Raw genomic sequence first — 19021 nt, forward strand, 5'->3', positions numbered from 1 at the left:
AAGGAAGAGAATTATGATTTATAAGAAAATTAACAGACCGAAAATGATCACTTAGTAAAAATGATAAAAACGCTTAGTTTTATGATAAAAAGACGTCCCTCCATAGCAGGGGCTGAGACATCCAACAAAACATCCCAGCACAGTATAGACATTCATCTTCTGAATGAACGCAATTCAACCTCCTTCCTATTATAAATGTAAAGATGGCAGGAGTTTTATAAGTTCATGACCGGCCGTGTAGCAAGATCCGTTGAACAATAACTTCATAGAAATCTAGAATCCATCAGGGTACATGATGAAAGAGCTTCAGCTCCTTTAACCACAAATATGAACATAGTAAGATTGGCATCAGTTAAAAGTCATCAATTATTTACAAGTAACAGCCGTGTCATTGCATGTAGTGAGATAATAGTTCAAAAGAGTAAACTAAGAATAAAATATTATATCGTTACAAAGAATCTTACAGAAAACAGACCATCAATGCTACGAGAACTACTACACTACTACACACTTTTTATGATGAATATATTACACAAACCCTCTTGGGCGTTGTCACAGGAGGTCAGATTATCTTCAGATACGGAATCACACTACAGTCAAAATTTCTTAACTATAGCTTGCAATTGTGCCATGTTCGGCAGAATCAGCACAGTACACAAACAACTGTCTTCAATATCACAATGCCATCAGTTACCAGCGTCTTTTCAGTGGATCTTACTTGGTGACTTATCACCAAAATGAAGGATCACAAGTGCCAAGAAAAATGCCCTAGAGAACAAATGACGAGAAATATCAAGAACACTGCATCTACATGCCAACAGCATCCCATCAAATTAGGTAAGAGAATTATCAAATCCTGAAAAAGCTGTAATAGAATGCTCAAGCCCTCTGAGCGGTATAGATCTTCGATGTCAGAGAAGCCTTTCCGAATCACAAATTAATTTTGGAATAGACATGGTTGACCAGCAAATGGATGTTTGAGCCACTTAGCAATTGATGCCACACTGTTGTAGGTCTGGTCCTTTGATCCTGGTTGTGAAGGGATCTATACGAACCCATAACAAAGAGAAAATAGATGCCAGAAGAATTGACCAAACAATAACAATAGTTGGAGTGCGGTTCTGGCGACCCATCAAACCCTTGAGGAAAGGATAAAGGTGAACAATCACCCAAAAAGCAAAAAAGAGTTTCCCAAACAGGGGACCCCATGATCTATAACCGGTACTGATAGCATATGAGATGCCCGCCACCACACCTACAATGTTAATTATAAGCAAAGTGGTTGGGGGGATAAGGAGAGCAGTCCATTTGATCATATACAACTCTGCAAAATCACCACCTTCATCTGAAGCTTTTGAGGTAACAGTGAAGTTTGTGTCAACGCCAGCAAGGACCTTTAGTAATCCTTGAATGACTGCAAAGAGATGAGCAGACACACCTCCAATCACCCAGAACTGCTCATTCCTCCACCATTCATCAATGCCAACCCCGCTCCATCGCATTTCTAGTATGCCAGTAGCAAAAATGGATAAAAATAATGAAATGAACCATAAACTTGCAAGAGTGCTAATCTGCAAATCAACAAATGAAAGTTAGAAGGGTCAGAACAATCCAACGTCTGTTAAAAGACCAGTTTTAACCAGATAGTGAGTAGAGGCTAAAAATCTACCTCGGGAATAATGAATTTCCCAGTAAGAAGACATATTGCCGGCAATGTACAATATGCAAGCAGAGGAATAGAAGTGATAGGATAAACAGTGGTGTTTATATATGCCAGCCTCTCCAACCATTTGAGCCTTCCAGTATAACCATACCAAATTGGAAAATGCCTGCTAAGAAGAATTTCCACAGAGCCCAAAGCCCATCGCAGAACTTGGTTCAGACGATCAGAAAGATTAATTGGAGCAGATCCCTTGAATGCAGGGCGAGGAGGCATACAGTATATTGATCGCCAACCACGAGAGTGCATTTTAAAGCGAGTCAAAATATCTTCTGTCACAGAACCATATATCCAACCAATCTGCACAAGATACAAAATCCCAATCCATTAAAAAATTAAATCTCAGTTATGCTAGGCCCAAAGAACCAAATATAGGCACTATTATTCGCAAATTGGTGGTTATGGTTTTACCTCTTTTCCCCAATCTGACTTGTCTTCATAACCACAGCTGATTACATGGATTGCTTCTTTTAATAAATCAGCAGGAGTTGCAGATTGTGGCACGCCGCTATTCTCCATTTGAGTGGATGCCACAAAGACAAGGGATTGACCAAATTTTTTCTCCAAGCTTTTTTGGAACACCAGCGGGGATTTTTCATCATCAAATCCTGTGTATAGTTAGCAAACAGTGAAATATGTAAGGCAGAGGCAAATATAAAAATGTGGCATCTAGTAGCTTAAGAAACTGTTTAGAAATTGGCATTTACCTTCCACACCTCCTTCTATGTCTTCCAGACTACTGAATATGGGGACAGTTGAATCAGTTGGCCTGTCTAATTTTTTTGTGTCGTTGTACTTCTTGTTTGATTTTCTGCTCTTCTTTCTAGGTCCACAACAGCTTGAAAAATGGATCTTACCTTTGTGAGGAGGCTCATAACCATAGAGGGCTTGCCTGTTGAAAACGCACCCTGTGCCCACATAAACAGGCCCCTGTATCCCATCCAAACCCTTCAAATTGATCTGCAAACAATCCAGTACAATATTTTAGTTTCAAAAGCGCATAAAGCAGCATACGCAAATGCAAGTCTGTAACAATGCAATTTGATCAACACTCACATCAAAAAAGACTGTATTGTGATTAGCATATCGATCATTTCTGTCAATGCCATCAAACCTTTGAGGGAACTGAACATAACAGACTTTCTTCCCAAGAGTAGGATCCATCATAAAACACATGGCCTCACGAAGGGCCCTGCTGTTGTTTATATAATGGTCACAATCAAGATTGAGCATATAAGGGCCATTGGTAAGAACTGCGGAAACACGAACCTGTAAATAAATAACAAGAGGAACATTCTTACTAAGAACAGCATAATTTTAAAAAATCAAATTTAAAAGGCAAAATAACTTTTCCAGATTTTGGTTTAGCAAATTACTTACCAATGGTTGCTAGATGAGCACGATGGGTGAGGAGAGTGGAAATGCTACTGGCAACGTAATGGAAATTAGGATTTCTGGGTGCAATCTAGGAGCAGTGGTAGCTGGTTGTGAAGTAGCTCAGAGATTGGAGGGATGTGTGCAGCTTATGAGCCTTCCCAGAAGTGCAGGAAGCATTGTATTCAGGTCAGAGCAGGTGAGTATTTGATTAATTTTTCCTTTTGAATGGATTCTGCAGGGTGCAGAGTTCCTGACCAGATCAAGCTTTATATGGTTACTTCCACAGGCATAAGCCAACTTCATACCAGCAACGTTTTTGGCTCAATGAGGTTTGGGGCTGTTTGCTTTCTAGGAACATAAAAATTTCGCCTTCGCAGAGGGGTTTTTTTATTCCTTTGTCTTTGATTGCTCAGAGGATTGTGAAGCTGTCTTAACGGCAGGTCCTTGGTGCTATGGTGATGTGGGCCTGGTTCTTTTTCCCTTGTCAGAGCACTTTGATTTTTCATATGCTTTCAGAGAGCTTCGGTTATTATGGGTTAATTTGTTTGGTCTGCCTCCCCATCTTTGTTGTACAAAGGTTTTAATGGTCATTGCCGACTCCCTAAGGTGAGTTTCAAAGAGCCTCCCAGGAAACACTAAACACAAAAAGGGGGTGCCTCGTATTTTAATTCTTTTGAATATAAATGGAGGGCTTCAAGACAAAATCCCCACAGCGTGTGGGGAACAAAAATGGATTCAAGAATAGGAATGAGAATATTCCCTTCCACTCTTTGGGATTGCCTTATGGAGGACACCGCACACAACCAATGGAGGGCTGGTTCTTCGTATTATTAGGCAAACTCGACTCAGTGAAAGTTGCTCAGTCAAACAGTAGTGGTTTTGGGCACATAGTTTTGCTTGCCCATGGATTACATGTAATGAAGCCTTTAAAAAGCTTGAGAAGAATTCATTGTAATGTGCCAGGGATGTAAGCAGTGAAGGCTCACTTGGCCAGCTTGGCCGAGTTTGGCCAAGGGACACTAAAAGAATATTCTGTTAGCTGGTTTTTCCCTGGATTGGGGTTCTCCAGGATAAACATTGTGTGTTTATGATTTGTGTTTTGATTTCTCTCCAGTAAAATTTAACACATATTTCTCCTCTATGAAGTCTATATCAGTTTCTGAGGGAAGTTTGGCTGCTTCTGACACTGCAGGGGTTGCCATTAGTGTCCCAGAAGGGAGGGTATTCTGCGAAATGTAAAGGCAACGATAGTCCAGAGGTGGGTAAAACTTTGTCTGGGAAGGCCATCGTCCCTGTTTCTGGGGGTGTTGTGGACATTGTCATCCCTGACGTGAATACCCCAATCGCCATTGGATTAGGGGACCTTTAACAGAGTATTGCCCTTCATTGTACCTAGCAATCCCATTGACCTTTTGTGGTCATTTGTTGGACATTAATAAAATTATCTTGTCTTACCTAGTCTACTTTGCATCATCTAAATGGTATTACAGAGGCTCCAGCTTGTTTGTTGAATTCGCAGTCTGGTGAGATTGTGGAGCAATCAGCAGCAATAAAGGCTTTGGATTGTCTAGCACTGCCCTTAGCACCTGCACAATGTTTCTGGTTTCGTTGAAAAGTCAATAAACTGACTGGAGTCTGGTCATGGGTTGGGGACACAGCAAGCCCGAATTTTGTTTCTTTGGTTCAGTCTTCGAGGGATGGTGGACTTCAACCAATTGAGGGTTCCAAAAAGGAGTCTTCTTCCAGACTGTTGGGGTTGATTAAACAGAACCCTTATACTTCTTTGGATGATCTGCCTCTCACTCATCCAATGCATGGTCTTGTTGATTGGGGACTGATGGCAGCGTGTTTTCAGATTGCTTTGAGGACAATGTTTCTCCTCCTTACTTGGATCCAGTTTTGTTTCCAGCTTTGGGTGCAATTACCGCTTTGGAGCAGCAGTCAGTTGTGTGCATTGATTCATTTCATGGTGGAGTGTTTTCTTCTTCCAGTAATGTTTTAACTTTTGACCAATGGGTCCATCAGTGGGGATTAATCCGAAGCTCTCCTCGTCTTGGAGCGTTTTTGGTATGGCATACATCTCTCCTCATTAGGTAACCGTAAGGTAAGGAGGGTTCATTCATTCTCTAAACCTGTCTCCTCCAAGTTCTCAGGCTCAAGGGGCCAAATTGAGGAAATTTGTGTCTCGTATTTTTAGTTTATTTTTCCACTGATTCAAAGAAGAATTGGGTTTCGGCCATCTGAGCAGGTATGTTGTGTTTCTCTTTCTTCTTTGTGGCCCAGTGGGCTTGATGTTTTGGACAGGCCTCTCACCAGTTTTGCTTGGATTTGAACAATGTAACTTGATACAGTTTTGATAGAATCCTCTACAGGATTGTTTTGACCCCAAGGGTTTGTACAAAGCAAAAGGATCTGATCTCAACCTCGAAAGGTAATACATTCTTCTCTATGGACAAATCTGATGCAACCACTGTATTGTGCAGTTTTTTTTCTCAATGAATATGAAAAAGCATGACATTTTTATGTAGATAGAAAAATTACTTACCAATGAATTCATTGCACCAGCTTTTTTGTGGTGTTCAAAACCAGGTCTCTTTTCACGAGAAACATATACAAGTCGAGGTAGTTCATTGCCATCAGTGTCAAGCCCACCACTATGACCTAAAACACCTATAATGGAGAGACACAAAGAAACCTTGTATTTAGCAGGAATAACTAACAACACAGTCACAAAATAACCTCACCATTGGTTTCAGTTTCAACAATCTTTTAACAAAACAGTAGTCATAAATACTGTGGAAAGAAGTGGAAAACATGTCAACATATAAATACTAATTGAAGAGAATGAAATACCTGTATCATCCCAGGATGGTCCCGGGTATTATTTCCAGGCCAAGGTGTTCCATCTTGCATAATCCAGCCTTCTTCAGGAACCTTCTGAGCTTTAGCAACAAGAGCATTGATTCGAACCTTGAACTCTTCATATTCTCTCTGGAAATCATGCAAAAAATGCAATCAGGATACCTATCAAAAGATAAAAAAACCAAAATACAAGGAATTAACAAAAGCACAAGCAACAGGTAACCAATTCTTTCACATCTACTTACCTTCATTGCTCTGCATTCTTTTACAAAGGAAGGTTGCACTTTATCCTTCAAATAGTCTATCTTTTGAGCAAAATACCACTCTGGAGCCCTGGGTTCAATATCAATTTTTTTAACAAATGGCACCCATTTCCTTGCAAATTCTGAGGTTTCAGAAAGGGCTTCAAATGTTAGCATTGCAGCTCCATCGTCAGAGACATAACATGAAACTTTATCAACTGGATAGTCCACAGAAAGAATTGACAAAACAGTATTTGCCGTGACAAGAGGAGGCTCCTTCATAGGATCAACTGTGCTGACAAAAATATCAACAGCAGCCAACTGAGATGGCTCTCCTTCTCTATCGTATCTGTCAGAAAATATGGGGATTGTAAGCACTTTGGTACAAGTTTCTCATTGACTACACAGTATCTTTAGGAAATTAAAAAACATCTAGAACTATGTGAGTAGAAGTATTTTTGCAGGCAATAGTCTCACCTCAAACAAAGCCTGTCAAGATAAGTTTCCCTATTGATGGGAAGCCATTTAGGAAACTGATCAAGAATCCAGGATATGGCAAACCAAATCTCACATATTACTGAAGTAAACCAAAGTCCATAAGCATTGGAAACAGGATTCAATATTCGGTAGCGGAAGAAAAAACACAAGATCACAAGCCGTAGAACAATCACCATCCTGTATGGATTGATCTTGGAAGAAGCAATAGGAACCTTTCTTGATAGGGGCTGGCGTGCTTCATCACTCCTGCCAAGAAAAGTGCATGGCAAAAAATCAAAAGAAAATTACTAGTTGAATTGCATCCAGCCATGAATCCGAAATCCATCTCCATAATATATTACAAATAGGAAAACCCATGATGTTGTCTGGTAGCAATAAATTTGCAGCAGTCTTTTCCACAAGAGAGATTTTCATTTTTAAAAAAGCACCCTCAAAGAAAATCAAAAAGTAAAACACTGTTCTTCATAGCGGCTGCAAGAAATTAATCTCATTTAGAACTCTAAAAATTGATTTATTATAAGTCTCAAATCCTGAAATCTAAATCTAGTTTAAAAGAAGTTTAGAACAATTAGCACTGCAATCTGGCATGCATTTTGTTCCATCCCACTACATACATTTATAACCAACATCTTCCATTGCCTATCAGAGAATTAGAAAGGAAGCCTAAAATGCAAAATAGAGGGCAAATCATGTAAACGCAAAGAAAAAGGTTCTTTCAAATATAAAATACCGAGAAATGTAGGAGCAGCAAATGCAAATAAAACTCGAGGGAACTTATTAATTGCTGAACAGTATTGACAAACAAAGACTGAAATAACTCTAAAAGTAAGCAGAATACATTTGAAGGTCTTCCTCATCTGCAACACAACCATCCATGTCCCCATCCTTTCCTTCAGACGCATAGTAAGTATCACTAGTCACTTGCAATGTATTTTTGTCCTGTTTATTCTTCCAGCTTTCTACTCTCTCCTTCCAGGCAACATTTCCAAATCCATAGGAATTGAAATCTTTGGCAGGGTCCTCAGCTCTCACTTGACCTGTGTAAGAGCAAATGTTCAATTGGATGCCATTGGAAATACTAAAATACCCTTACATACCCTGCAAGAAAATACAAATTGTCCAACAAAATAAATGACACTCAAAACATGAAGAATGTTGAAATAACTAAAAAAAAAATCCAAATACCTGTTTGAGTCGAATCAGGAAAAGGAAGTGGATGAACACGCTTCCCACTGCCACCACCAGTGGGTGGAGCAGCAATCCTATGATACTCTGAGGATCCTGCTGGCAACTCACCGGAAATCTGTCCAAATATATGAAGAGTTGTCTAAAGAGATGGCAACACTATTGAAAATTACTAGACTTCTATGTATGAAACTTCAGAAAACTGAGTGTCCTACCACTTGTCCATTGGTAATAAGGGGAACTTGAAGCTGAGGAAGCTCCTGACTTTCTGAGCGTGATGGACCAACATCCTCCCCTCGTCCATAGGCCATTTGCCAATGCAACATGGCCTCTGCAATCTGCTGTTTTTCATTCGTGTTACCCTGAGTGGAGTTGAAATCATGATCCAAATCATCTGCACATTCTTCTTCCTTGTCACAATCCACTTGAGGGCTACCTGGACCACAATACATAAACAAGAGAATAATGTCAGCTTCCTATTGAAAGTGGAGCAGAAGCAGACATGTTAATGATCCTATTTGACCAATAATTACTGAGATTGAATGCCTAGAAGACATCCGACATCATGTTAATAAGGGCAAACAGTAAAAGGAAATCTCGTTCTTGATCAAGTTAACAAGTAAAAAATTCTACCAACCTTTATGCACTTCTATCTATTCTTGCATTGTAAACAAGAGACTAATGTCAGATTCATATTGAAAGCGGAGACAGACATGTAAGTGTTCCTATTTGGCCAATAATTACTGAGATTGGATGCCTAGAAGACATCTGACATCATTGTTGATAAAGGCAAACTGTAAAAGGAAATCTAGGTCTTCATCAAATTAACAAGTAAAAACTTCTACCAACCTTTATGCCACTTGTATTTAGTCTTGCATTGTGGACAAGATTGATTTCCATCTTTCCACTCATATTCATAGCAAGGCCTGCATATTGGAAATGCACACTCATTGCAAGCTACAAAGAGCTCCCCATCTGCTGCTAAGCCAACATCATATCCACATATCTGGCAAACATGGCTATTTATGTATTGTGGAGGCTTAGGCTACAATAATTGAATAAAAGGTCCACATAAGAACTTGTGAGATAAGATAATCCATTAAATGAAAAACAGAGCATTCACAACAATTTTAAAAAAGCGCAAAAGTTCTGGACTGATAATCCATAGAACATACAATCCAGACTTGTCGAATAACACCTTTTATGACAAATAATGAGAAATAACACCCAACATTTCCTGAAGAGGAATAAAGTGTTCCAATTACATCTCTACATCCTAACCATAATATAGTTTGTAAGAACAATATATTGGAAGTAATAAATTTGAATGCATACAGATAAAAGGTTTTATCCATGGTAGTTGCACTATTTATAGTCATTATAGTAGCCATTCTAATTATCAAGTATACCTTCTATTTAATTATAAGCTAAGTCACCTGGTTCAAATTTTAATTTGAGTTCGGCCACCTTGATATTCAACAAAAATTCAAATATATAAAAACAATAATAATAATAATAATAATTTGGCATTAAATTCGGCATACAACGAAATTTAAAACTTAAAAATATATACATGCTGTAGCCTGTAACAGAGTCCCAGAGTCGCAGGCTACAGAGGTGCGAGTGCAGTCAGCACTGTCAGGCAGTCTAGTAGAGTCAACATGTGTAAGAGCGCCATGAGGCAGGTGCACTATCAGGCAGAGACTCAAAGTCAACTCATGAAGGGGACAAATGGACTGTAATTGTTGATAGCCTGCTAAGGTTAGAACTGTGTGGAGAATGGTGAAACAATTCAGGACTCCTGCGCAATGTTGCGAACATCGGCATCCGGATAAAATCAGCAAGGGTCCGAAAAACAAAAAAATCATAAAATCAGGAAAATATCGGTAGAAATCGGCAAACATCGGCAAAATTAAGATACCATAAAAATATTTTTGAAAATCGTCAAACATCGGCTAGGCCAAAAAATCGTGATTTCGAGATAAAATCAGGATGTTATCGAGATGTTTACAACACCAGTCCTGCCTGCGCGCATGTCAAAAGAGATGAAAACCATGCTGAAGGAGCCAAAACCTATGCAGACTTACCTTAGGGTTTTTTTGAAATCCCGGTGATTTTTTAGGTAGAATTTGGAAAATGTGTCCAATTTATTTGTTGAAAATTCGCTTGCAATTCAAATTCAAAATCAAAATTGAAACTGCATTCTACTTGGAATTCGCCAAATATAAACTGAATTTGTTCAATTCACCTTAAGATTCGACAAATTTGTAATTTCAAGGTTGAAATTCACCAAACGCAGTGACATAGGTTATAAGGTGTTCATTCAATTATGGATCCACTTTTACACTACAAATGACTTTGTAATTGGAGGAATTAGTGACGAAAAGGGAGGAAGGGTGGGTTTAATGTTGAAAGAACAAATTTCTAAGCCTTTTCTCTGCTTCTAACAGGTTATGAGTCATGACCAACATTTCAAGCATAGCAAAAAATAATAATAATAATATCTTATTATTAAAATAAGATATTATGTCATTTACAATAAAATAATATCTTATGTGCTTCCTTAACCCAACCTAAGAATAACAAGAACACAACTAATCAATCTGACATAAAAATAAACTAAAAGTGGTCAAGCCACATGTACAATGAATAAGATGAAGCAAAGCCCCAACATGGGGACCTCTCCTCCAAAGAAGGGTGCATGATGTCCTCAAGGTGTCATGTTGGCCTTTAAAGACCCCAAGAAACATGTAGATGCTCCTAGAAATCCTCCAAGATGGTTGACTGGGCCTCGTCTCCATGCCACATGTCAAGGCACCTCCATGAAGCACGGGGACACTCTCCAAGTCAAAAATCAGCCATAAAACACACCAACAGTCATGTTGAGTAGGTCGACCCATTACTCATTAGTCTTCAAATCATAATTATAAATTATTCCCACATCATCCAAATGACATCAAGTGGATGCGATGTCATGTCTTCAAGGTGTAGCAGTACTTAAGTGACCTTCACATCATCCATACAAGCCCTAAATAACCCCACATCAGTTATAAGAGGCCACAAGTGTGGATTGGCTCTGAATAAAGCTGAAAATCAGCTTAAGAATAGTGCTCAAGGATGCTCCATTTCTCATGCATAGAGGTTGTTCAAGTGTATGCCAATAGCCCATCAATGCCTCAGAAAGTGTGCCCATGCCTCAGGATATGCGAGTTGCCTCAAACAACATGAAAAATGCCCAAAAATCAGAATGAAAAGCACCATTCAAGAAGACTGTCCTGATCACAAAGAATGCATGTAAAAACCTCTGCCAAGGAGAGAGGTAACAGACACCATAGCCATACTATTAACTACTGTAAGCATGCTAAAAAGCTATGGTAATATGGCCTTTATTCTTAGGAAGTTAATGCATGCGACACTGGATACAATAATAGCAGCCTTAATTAAAGAGAAAAGGAAGAGTAATGATAATATGGACCTACCACTAAAGATCATGTGACCAGGCTATGGTACTATGGTCTTACTTTCAGGAACTTACCGTCCTAGACAATACTATGATCGCAGCCCTTATTGAAGAGAACATAAGGAAGAAGGGTGACAATGAATATAAACTATTTGTAGGCAAGAACTTCATATAGAACAAAGCCTACAGATCGATTTTAATGTGATTTTAATGTGAAATAGAGGGAAGGCAAATGCCTTTTTCATGGGAAGAAAGAAGGAAGAAAATTCCTGAGTTGCCGAAAGAGTCATGGACTTGCTGACAAAGAATATAAGATGTCCATTCAAATATGGATCGACTTTTACACTACAAATGATTCTGTAATTGGAGTTAGTGACAAAAAGGAAAGAAGATGGGGGTTAATCACTGAAAGAACAAATTTATAAGTCTCTTCTCTTCCTCTAACAGGTTATGAGTCGTGACCAACATTGCAAGTATCGATACCCCTTAAGTGATGAGTCGCCTTTCCTATTTGAAGTGGAAGTATTAGATAGCTTATTTATCAGTATCCATGAAGATGATCACCAACAGAGACGATAGTGCAATCATAGAATTTCTCCGGCCTTGGAGAGTATGGCAAATCATGTCAACAACCTCAAATCTTTGAAGAGTAAGCTTTCAGAGACAGTAACTACAGTTGATGCAGATAGCACCATAGCCATACTACCGTGAGCATGCTAAAAAACTATCATAATATGCTCTTTGCTCTTTAGAAGTTAATGTACAACATACCAGATACAATGACAATGGCTTTACTTGAAGAGGAAAGGAATAGTGATGATTATATGGGCCTACAACTGGAAAGCATACGACCAAGCTATGGTACCGTGGCCTTACTCTCAGGAACCTACTGTCCGAGACATAGAATAGAATGATAGCAGCCATCCTTGAAGAGGAAGAAGGGAAAAAGGTGACGATGAATATGCAAGTAGCAAAACTACAAAACTATTTGTAGGCAAGAACTTCAACTCAAAGAAAGCCTACAGATCAGATTTTAATGCAAAATAGAGGAAAGGCAGATGCTTTTTATCGTGGGAAGAAAGAGGGTAGACAATTCCTGGAATTGCAGAAAGAGGGTCATGGACTTGCTGCGGAAGAATGATGAGGCAAATGGTGCTGCCAGTGATGACAACAATAGCTTGAACCTTTTTTTAAGCAACCATGAAACCATGAATGGATGGAAGGAATTGTCCATGCATAAATAAGATGGTTAGCAATAGGAGAGTTGTTTCAACTTTTAACCAAATGTTGGCTCTAGGGGTAGTGTTGGAGTTACAGCTATATATAGTTTGTGATTGTAGCTAGATAGTGATAGATATAGAATGCACACAAAATTTAGGTTTCAATCTATATGTGTAAACCTTCATGGGAGAGAACACATGCTTAAGAATAGTAGTTGGACAATTTACAACAACTGCGCATTCTATAATAGCTTTAGCATATTCCAATTTAATTTAGAATAGTAAATACCCTGGTTCAGTGACTCCAAAGATTTTGCAAAGGGGAATTAAAACTGCTAAAGACATCTGATACTCCAAAAAGAGACTGGATACATTGGGAAGAAATAAAAAAGAAATTCAACCTGACCAACCCTGATAAGATGATCATCAACAAAAACAAGGACATTATTCCAAACACCCTCAGCTTCAACCTACGAATCTCTGGAACTGTTCCAAGGCCCAGTTCTCTGCTTCTGATGCATATATCTGACTCATTAAAAAGCGCCCCAACCGAGCTACACTAGTTACACATGGAATCTCAATATAGAGCTATCAACTTGGCTATTTTACCCAAGGAAGCCTGGAAAAACCTCGATAGAGCCACAAAAATGCCTTCTTCGCCTGGTAGTTAATTGATCAAGGACATGCTTTAGGAGCCCAACTTGCTAAGATGACCCCCAATCTTGTCCCATTTTGTGCTGGTGAAAAAAAAATTATGCTCTTTTTTCTGGACCCATCCAAAGGCGTGGGAACTTTGAAAGTATTTATAATATCTGTAGCCTCAAATGCCTTGTGCCAATACCGTGGAAAGAGGCATTGTCAAAGGGGTGATTTTCATTGGACCCGTGATTTTCAACATGCATGACAACTGATTGGAATTTGGAATTGAAAAGTTCTATTTTATTTTAAAGTGCACAATCAGGCTATGCATGAAAATAAGTCTTTATAGAAATCCCTATGCTTCACTAATTGTTTCTCCATTGCTTCCAACCATGCTTTGCAGATATAAAGTATAAAGCGTAGTCATAGAGCTCAACCATTTGGAGATTTTAAAAGTCCATTAAGCAAGGCACCATGCACGATGGGGCAGATATTCTGCGTTTGCAATAAGTTAAAAGTACGGGGTTCATGCTTCATACAGCTCTATCTGTAATTTGGCCGGGAGCCCATCGCATCTATTTGATTCATGGAGAAGGAAACGCGGAATTGTTGTGCGAATTTCCCCGCACCTCGCAGATTAACTGTAACTTCATTCTTACCAGGCACCCAAAGTTTCACTGTGACTTGGGAGGTTTGCACTGGCTGCTTGCAAAGTCTTGACCACCACCCACTGGTAACGGTCCTGGTTATCCGGGGCACTCTCCAAATCACCCTTCCCAAAAGTATCCAAATCTCTCAATACAAGACTAGAAAAATGAACGTATTACTGACAAGGTGCAGCATCGTAAAAATGTTTCATGTCATCAGACTAGTTGGAATCCAACAAATTTTAGAAAGTTGTATCATTTACAACTTGTATTTAAAAATAAACTGGCACTGGAAACTATGAAAACTATTGCATTGAGGCTTTGGTTCAGTTTCTCAGGATTCATGAATAAGCAGTAGAGTCCAACCACAAGGCCTGAGCGATTTTGACGGAACAGTCCCACTTGAAGTGTCCGGTGTGATGCCCAAGGTGTTTGGGACAACTGGGATGATTTTTTAAAGTTTAAAGGCAGCACTGTGTAAAAAAAACACACTACCGAAATAAACATTTAAAAAACACCGAGAACTGTTAATGTTTATAACAACTGTAAAATTTATCAGGAAATTAATTTACAAGCAACAGGAATATAAAGCATAACTTGCATGCAAGCCAGTGAGTGTCAAAATAAAATTACAAAGCTAACTGGATACAAACCCCAAGTTCTCCATCATCTCGAACCGAAACACGCACATTCCTCGTGTTAGAACCTGCTGCTGTGTTTGTTCTAGCCTCCATTGCCACTGAACCTCCCGCGCACTACATTTAAACCAATTTCATAGAAATATCAAAACGTCGCGCCACCAAGAAGCCTATATCACCCAAAAAATACCAAAAAAGCGAGCCCCCCCAATGCCATAAACCAATTAACCAACCATCAAATAATCCTAGGCAAACGACATACAAATATGCAGCATGAAAATATACCTAATTGATCACCCTTGAATCCTAACAACACTTAGCTCCACATCAAAATGGGTTCTTCCTGCTAAAGTCCTGTTCACTGATTTATGCTTCCCCGAACAAAAAGGTATTGAAATCAGCTGAAATACAGCTCAACCCACATCAAAATGCCCAGTATCTCAGTCTCTCCTTCATCCTAGCCATCATTAAACTCCCCACTTCAATCCCAGCCTGATCAAACTCCAAAAAGCAACCTTAAAACGGTCTGTAATGCACTAAAACAGGCTCAAATCCTTCTAATCCAGACCAAAACTCCAACTTGTGATTACTGAGCATCAAAACGCCAGCACTAAAGCTGCTTAAGCTGAAAGCAAAGAAAAGACTAACAGTCCATGAAAAAGCTTACAGAACGAAACTTCTGCCCCATTTCTACTATTCCTTTTTCAAATATCCCAGCCAGCCATCTAATACTCGCACGACTACTTTTCTTAGTGGGTCGATACCATTCCTCTTCACTCTCACACCCATTCCACCATTCCCCTTTTTAGAAAGCCCAAGCTATTATGAAATTTCGAGAATAAAAAAAATATCAAGCTCTAGTCCTCACCACGATGATAACAATTACCGAGTTCGATTAAATTCTACTACGGTATAATGAAAAATGATTGAATTTTCCCCTGGGGAATAGTTTTTATTTGTGCAGGAATGATCGCAATCATGCGCCTCACAAATGCGTAAGAATGACGGTAAATTTGCGAACTGAGCCTCACTCACGGAAAAACATGGTGCTTGCCAGCAGTTTCTGGGCAAAGGGGAGGCTTCGGGCAGCTGACCGTTTGCCCGAATTTTTTGTATTCCACCTGCATTGCAGTGGAATTTGTGGGCCACTTTGGCCTGCCCGGATGCCCCACTTTCAGAAAGGAATGCGGGCAGGCAACTCAAGCGTACCCGCCATAAGCCGAATGAAGGTGCAGTTAGAGAGGGCGCTAAGAGGACCCACACTGGAGATGAGACTTGGTGTCGAAGATTCGGAACCATGTTGCTGGTAGGGGAAGTCATCGTTAGAGGACCAGATGAGACTTGCTCTCGAAGATTCGGAACCATGTTGTTGGTAGGGGAGTCATCGTTAATTACGATGGAGAGTTTTTTACTCGGAACTTTGAATTGCACTGGAACTTTGGAAATGCTATGGTTTCATTTTACATATATTTTTGAAGCGGAAATCCCAACATTTTCTAATGTTTTTTTTCAGGTTAGCAAGTTGTCAGTTGGATAATGTTGTTTTTGGCAGGGTTATAAGAATAAGAACCTGAATAGTTAATAAATATGAAAATATTAATTTTTTTTGAATTTTATTTATTTATTATTAATATTTTTTTAAAGTAAAGTTTTGCTTTATATTTTGTCATTTTGTCTTTTGTAAATTTGGTGACACTACATCTTTGTCATGTCCAATATCTAGGTGAGGAATTGAACTAGTGACTTCACATCAAGGAGCATCTTAACAAAGCACTGAATCATAATCCAATCAAGTATATCCAAGACTTTATAGACTTATATTTTGTAACTTTAATTAATTTTCATATATTTTTGGGATTAAATAAATTTTTCCTTTAATTTTTATATATTTTAATAATTTGGGTATTTAAAAGATAAAAGAATTTGAAGCTAAATTTTAAAACCAAAATTCTTGTAAATAGATGAAATTATATTTTTTATAAAAAAATTGTTAAATTTAAAGAAGAATTTTAAAAAAATGAATTAATTTATGTATTATTGTGTTATTCATAAGAATTTATTAAAAATCAGATTTGCATTATGTCTTAAATGGTGTTTGCTTGGTTAAAAGCTTGGCTTTTTTGGACGGAAAGAAAAAAAAAGAAAGAAAATTATTTTAACATCCACGAGGCTAAAGATAGCCTATGGGACAGATTGCATCTTTATCTCGTTGATGTATTCGACCATTTTCTTGTGAAGCCTCACAATAAACACTCCCAGCTTCTCGACAAACCCTTCACTAAATAGATTATCCCAAGAGCTAGTTGTTAGAATATTTGCATAGCTTTCCCTGTTGTCTTTGAAGGCCTCACATTCTAAAATGAAGTGATTTTCTATTTCCACTTTTTTGGAAGAACAAAAAATATGTCTTTTTCCTCACACACTTCTTTTGGCCTTTTCCAGTGCCTGTTTCACAACGAAGTTGATGAGAATTAGTCCTTAACTGAGCAATAAGAATTTTAGCTCTCCAAGAAATATTGGCCTTTATGTACGCTTTTTGTTGATGATTATGAGTGGGATTAAACACTTCTATATAGTATTTTTTCTTTCTCCCTAGCTCCTTATCCCAAGTACGCTTGTGGAACTTATCCATAACAAAAGATTTTATCTCTTTACTGTTTATGGGACACGTGTTCAAACAAATACCACATTTACTAAACCATTTGTTATTTTGATGCATCCAAGTCTTCTTTCTTTTACACAATATGTCATTAAAGACAACCTTAGGTCATCTACCCTCTTCCATTTGCTCATTTTTTTTTTTATAACTTATCACTCGCACCATATCAATTGCTTCAATAGGAACATACCTTGTTTCACTTAACAACATAGCATAAAGAACTTCACTTTTAAGTTTTAATTTTGAATTTGTTTGTAATCAAACACTTTTGAATTTTCTCAATTTGTTTTTACTACATGTCGAATGTATTGTTGGCCCACAGTTCACAACACAGAGAATCACAGGAATCACTTGAAGCTCAAAACGAATTTGAGCGGTTTTCCAATCCCATAACTCTGCCTCTCTACACCTATTTTGAAAAGCATAAAATGATTTCCAACCCCCCAAAGTTCTTTTCTTTCTATAGCCATCCCAACTTCGATTTTTGTTGAAGTCAATTCCGAGGTATTTGTAATCTGCAACTTAGCGAAAGGAAGGAAACAAGTTAGTGACCTAAGATACAAAGGCATCTAAAGCTTCGACGGGTAATTACACATGGCATGATTTTCCTTGAATAACAATGATGAGTCAACCTGCATTAAGGAATAGCAACAACTGATGATTGTCCCCATTGTTGGTTTAACAATTGAGTTATGATAGATATTTTCCCATTATTTAAAAAAACAAAACAAAAAAATTATTAAAAATAATTTAAGCTCCATTATCAATTCATTCAACTTTTTTTGAAAGTAAAATAAATTCACAAGGAGAAGATAGAATTCACACTCTCATAAAAATGAAAAGCAATTTTAGGTATTTTTTTGTTTAGAGATTTGTGGTGTATTTGCAATCATTTTCATATTATTTGTCATTGACATAATTTTTATTAGGAGTTGTCAAATTCAATTTTGGAGGGTAAGTTTATTTTTGTCCCCTTTTTATTTTGATTGTTTATGTTTAAATTTTTAATAATTGTCAAGTAAGAATAGACTGAGTGGTTGAGGTGGGTTGTTAACTCCCTCACCACCCAAGTTTGATTCCCCAAAATGACATGCTTAGCCTGTATTTATTAGGCTCAAGGAGTAGGTGGCCCGAGGGAGTTTTCACTTAGTCTGTGGTCAATACTAGACGTCTCGAATCTTGCTTAGTCATTAGGTCATTACTCCTAAAAAAAATTCCAATAATTATTTTCATTTTAATTGTTTATGTTTAAAATCCCTATAATTTTGGTTGTTTTAAAATTAGCCAAATTTCTCTCTTTTGGCTTTGGGGTGGTATAGTGCTCTGGCACATGGTCTTATGTAGTGTCGATGGTGTCTTCTGCCTCAATGGTGCCCGCTTATGATAATATGCGTCCTCGACATGGAGTTTGTCGTGACTCAGGAGGGTGGGGAGAGTGGAGGGTCTCCTCTCATCAAAGTTCCATTAGACGAAAAGGACCTTGTGTCTCATCCTCCTCTCTGCCAGCATCATGAGTTCCATGTGTTGCACATTCACGGACTACTTTAGATATGTTGGTTTAGTCCCTGTTGTCCAATTTATATTAGTTAAATCAAGCTTGTCTAGAGGATCAAGTGGAATGAAGATCCTTGGTCATATCCAGCATATCGATGGTTGTTGCATGATCGTATAGTGGGTTTGTTGCATAGTCAGTGTTGCACTCTGGAAAAATTAGAGAGACTGGAAGAAAGGTGTTAGGCCCCTATACTACTAGTGTAACCCCTTATTGTTATTAGTATAACCCACTTATTATATTGATGTACCCATGTAGTGCCCATATTGTTACTATTGTGCCCCATAGAAGCCCACTATTGTTATTATTGTGCCCTTACATT

At 38.3% G+C, this 19021-nt stretch overlaps 1 protein-coding gene across 1 annotated transcript; it reads right to left on the bottom strand.

Annotated features, from left to right (window-relative positions):
* Positions 1 to 398: 398 nt before the first annotated feature.
* LOC149245282 (putative cellulose synthase A catalytic subunit 2 [UDP-forming]) lies at positions 399 to 15474 on the bottom strand. The gene is made up of 15 exons (XM_089457736.1): positions 14774 to 15474; positions 14504 to 14605; positions 8734 to 8929; positions 8100 to 8320; positions 7885 to 8002; positions 7538 to 7736; positions 6679 to 6945; positions 6205 to 6550; positions 5947 to 6088; positions 5643 to 5764; positions 2777 to 2989; positions 2428 to 2680; positions 2132 to 2328; positions 1670 to 2020; positions 399 to 1571 (listed from the first exon to the last, which is right to left on the bottom strand). The coding sequence occupies exons 2-15, from the start codon at positions 14582 to 14584 to the stop codon at positions 987 to 989; spliced, it is 3291 nt and encodes a 1096-aa protein (XP_089313862.1). The 5' UTR covers positions 14585 to 14605; positions 14774 to 15474; the 3' UTR covers positions 399 to 986.
* Between the last annotated feature and the right edge of the window lie 3547 nt (positions 15475 to 19021).

Source organism: Pinus tabuliformis, chromosome 7 (genome assembly GCF_031772625.1).
Source record: "Pinus tabuliformis cultivar Carrire ecotype Pingquan chromosome 7, CPIR1, whole genome shotgun sequence".
NCBI lineage: Eukaryota > Viridiplantae > Streptophyta > Pinopsida > Pinales > Pinaceae > Pinus > Pinus tabuliformis.

What these genes read in the sequence shown, in the direction of transcription:
- LOC149245282 (XM_089457736.1), bottom strand. Translation starts at nt 14,584, where the DNA reads ATGGAGGCTAGAACAAACACAGCAGCAGGTTCTAACACGAGGAATGTG. An exon ending in TCCTGATTCGACTCAAACAG is followed by an intron (nt 7,737 to 7,884) that starts GTATTTGGATTT and finishes GCTCTTACACAG; the next exon opens with GTCAAGTGAGAGCTGAGGAC. An exon ending in GGAAATTCATTATTCCCGAG is followed by an intron (nt 1,572 to 1,669) that starts GTAGATTTTTAG and finishes GTTGATTTGCAG; the next exon opens with ATTAGCACTCTTGCAAGTTT.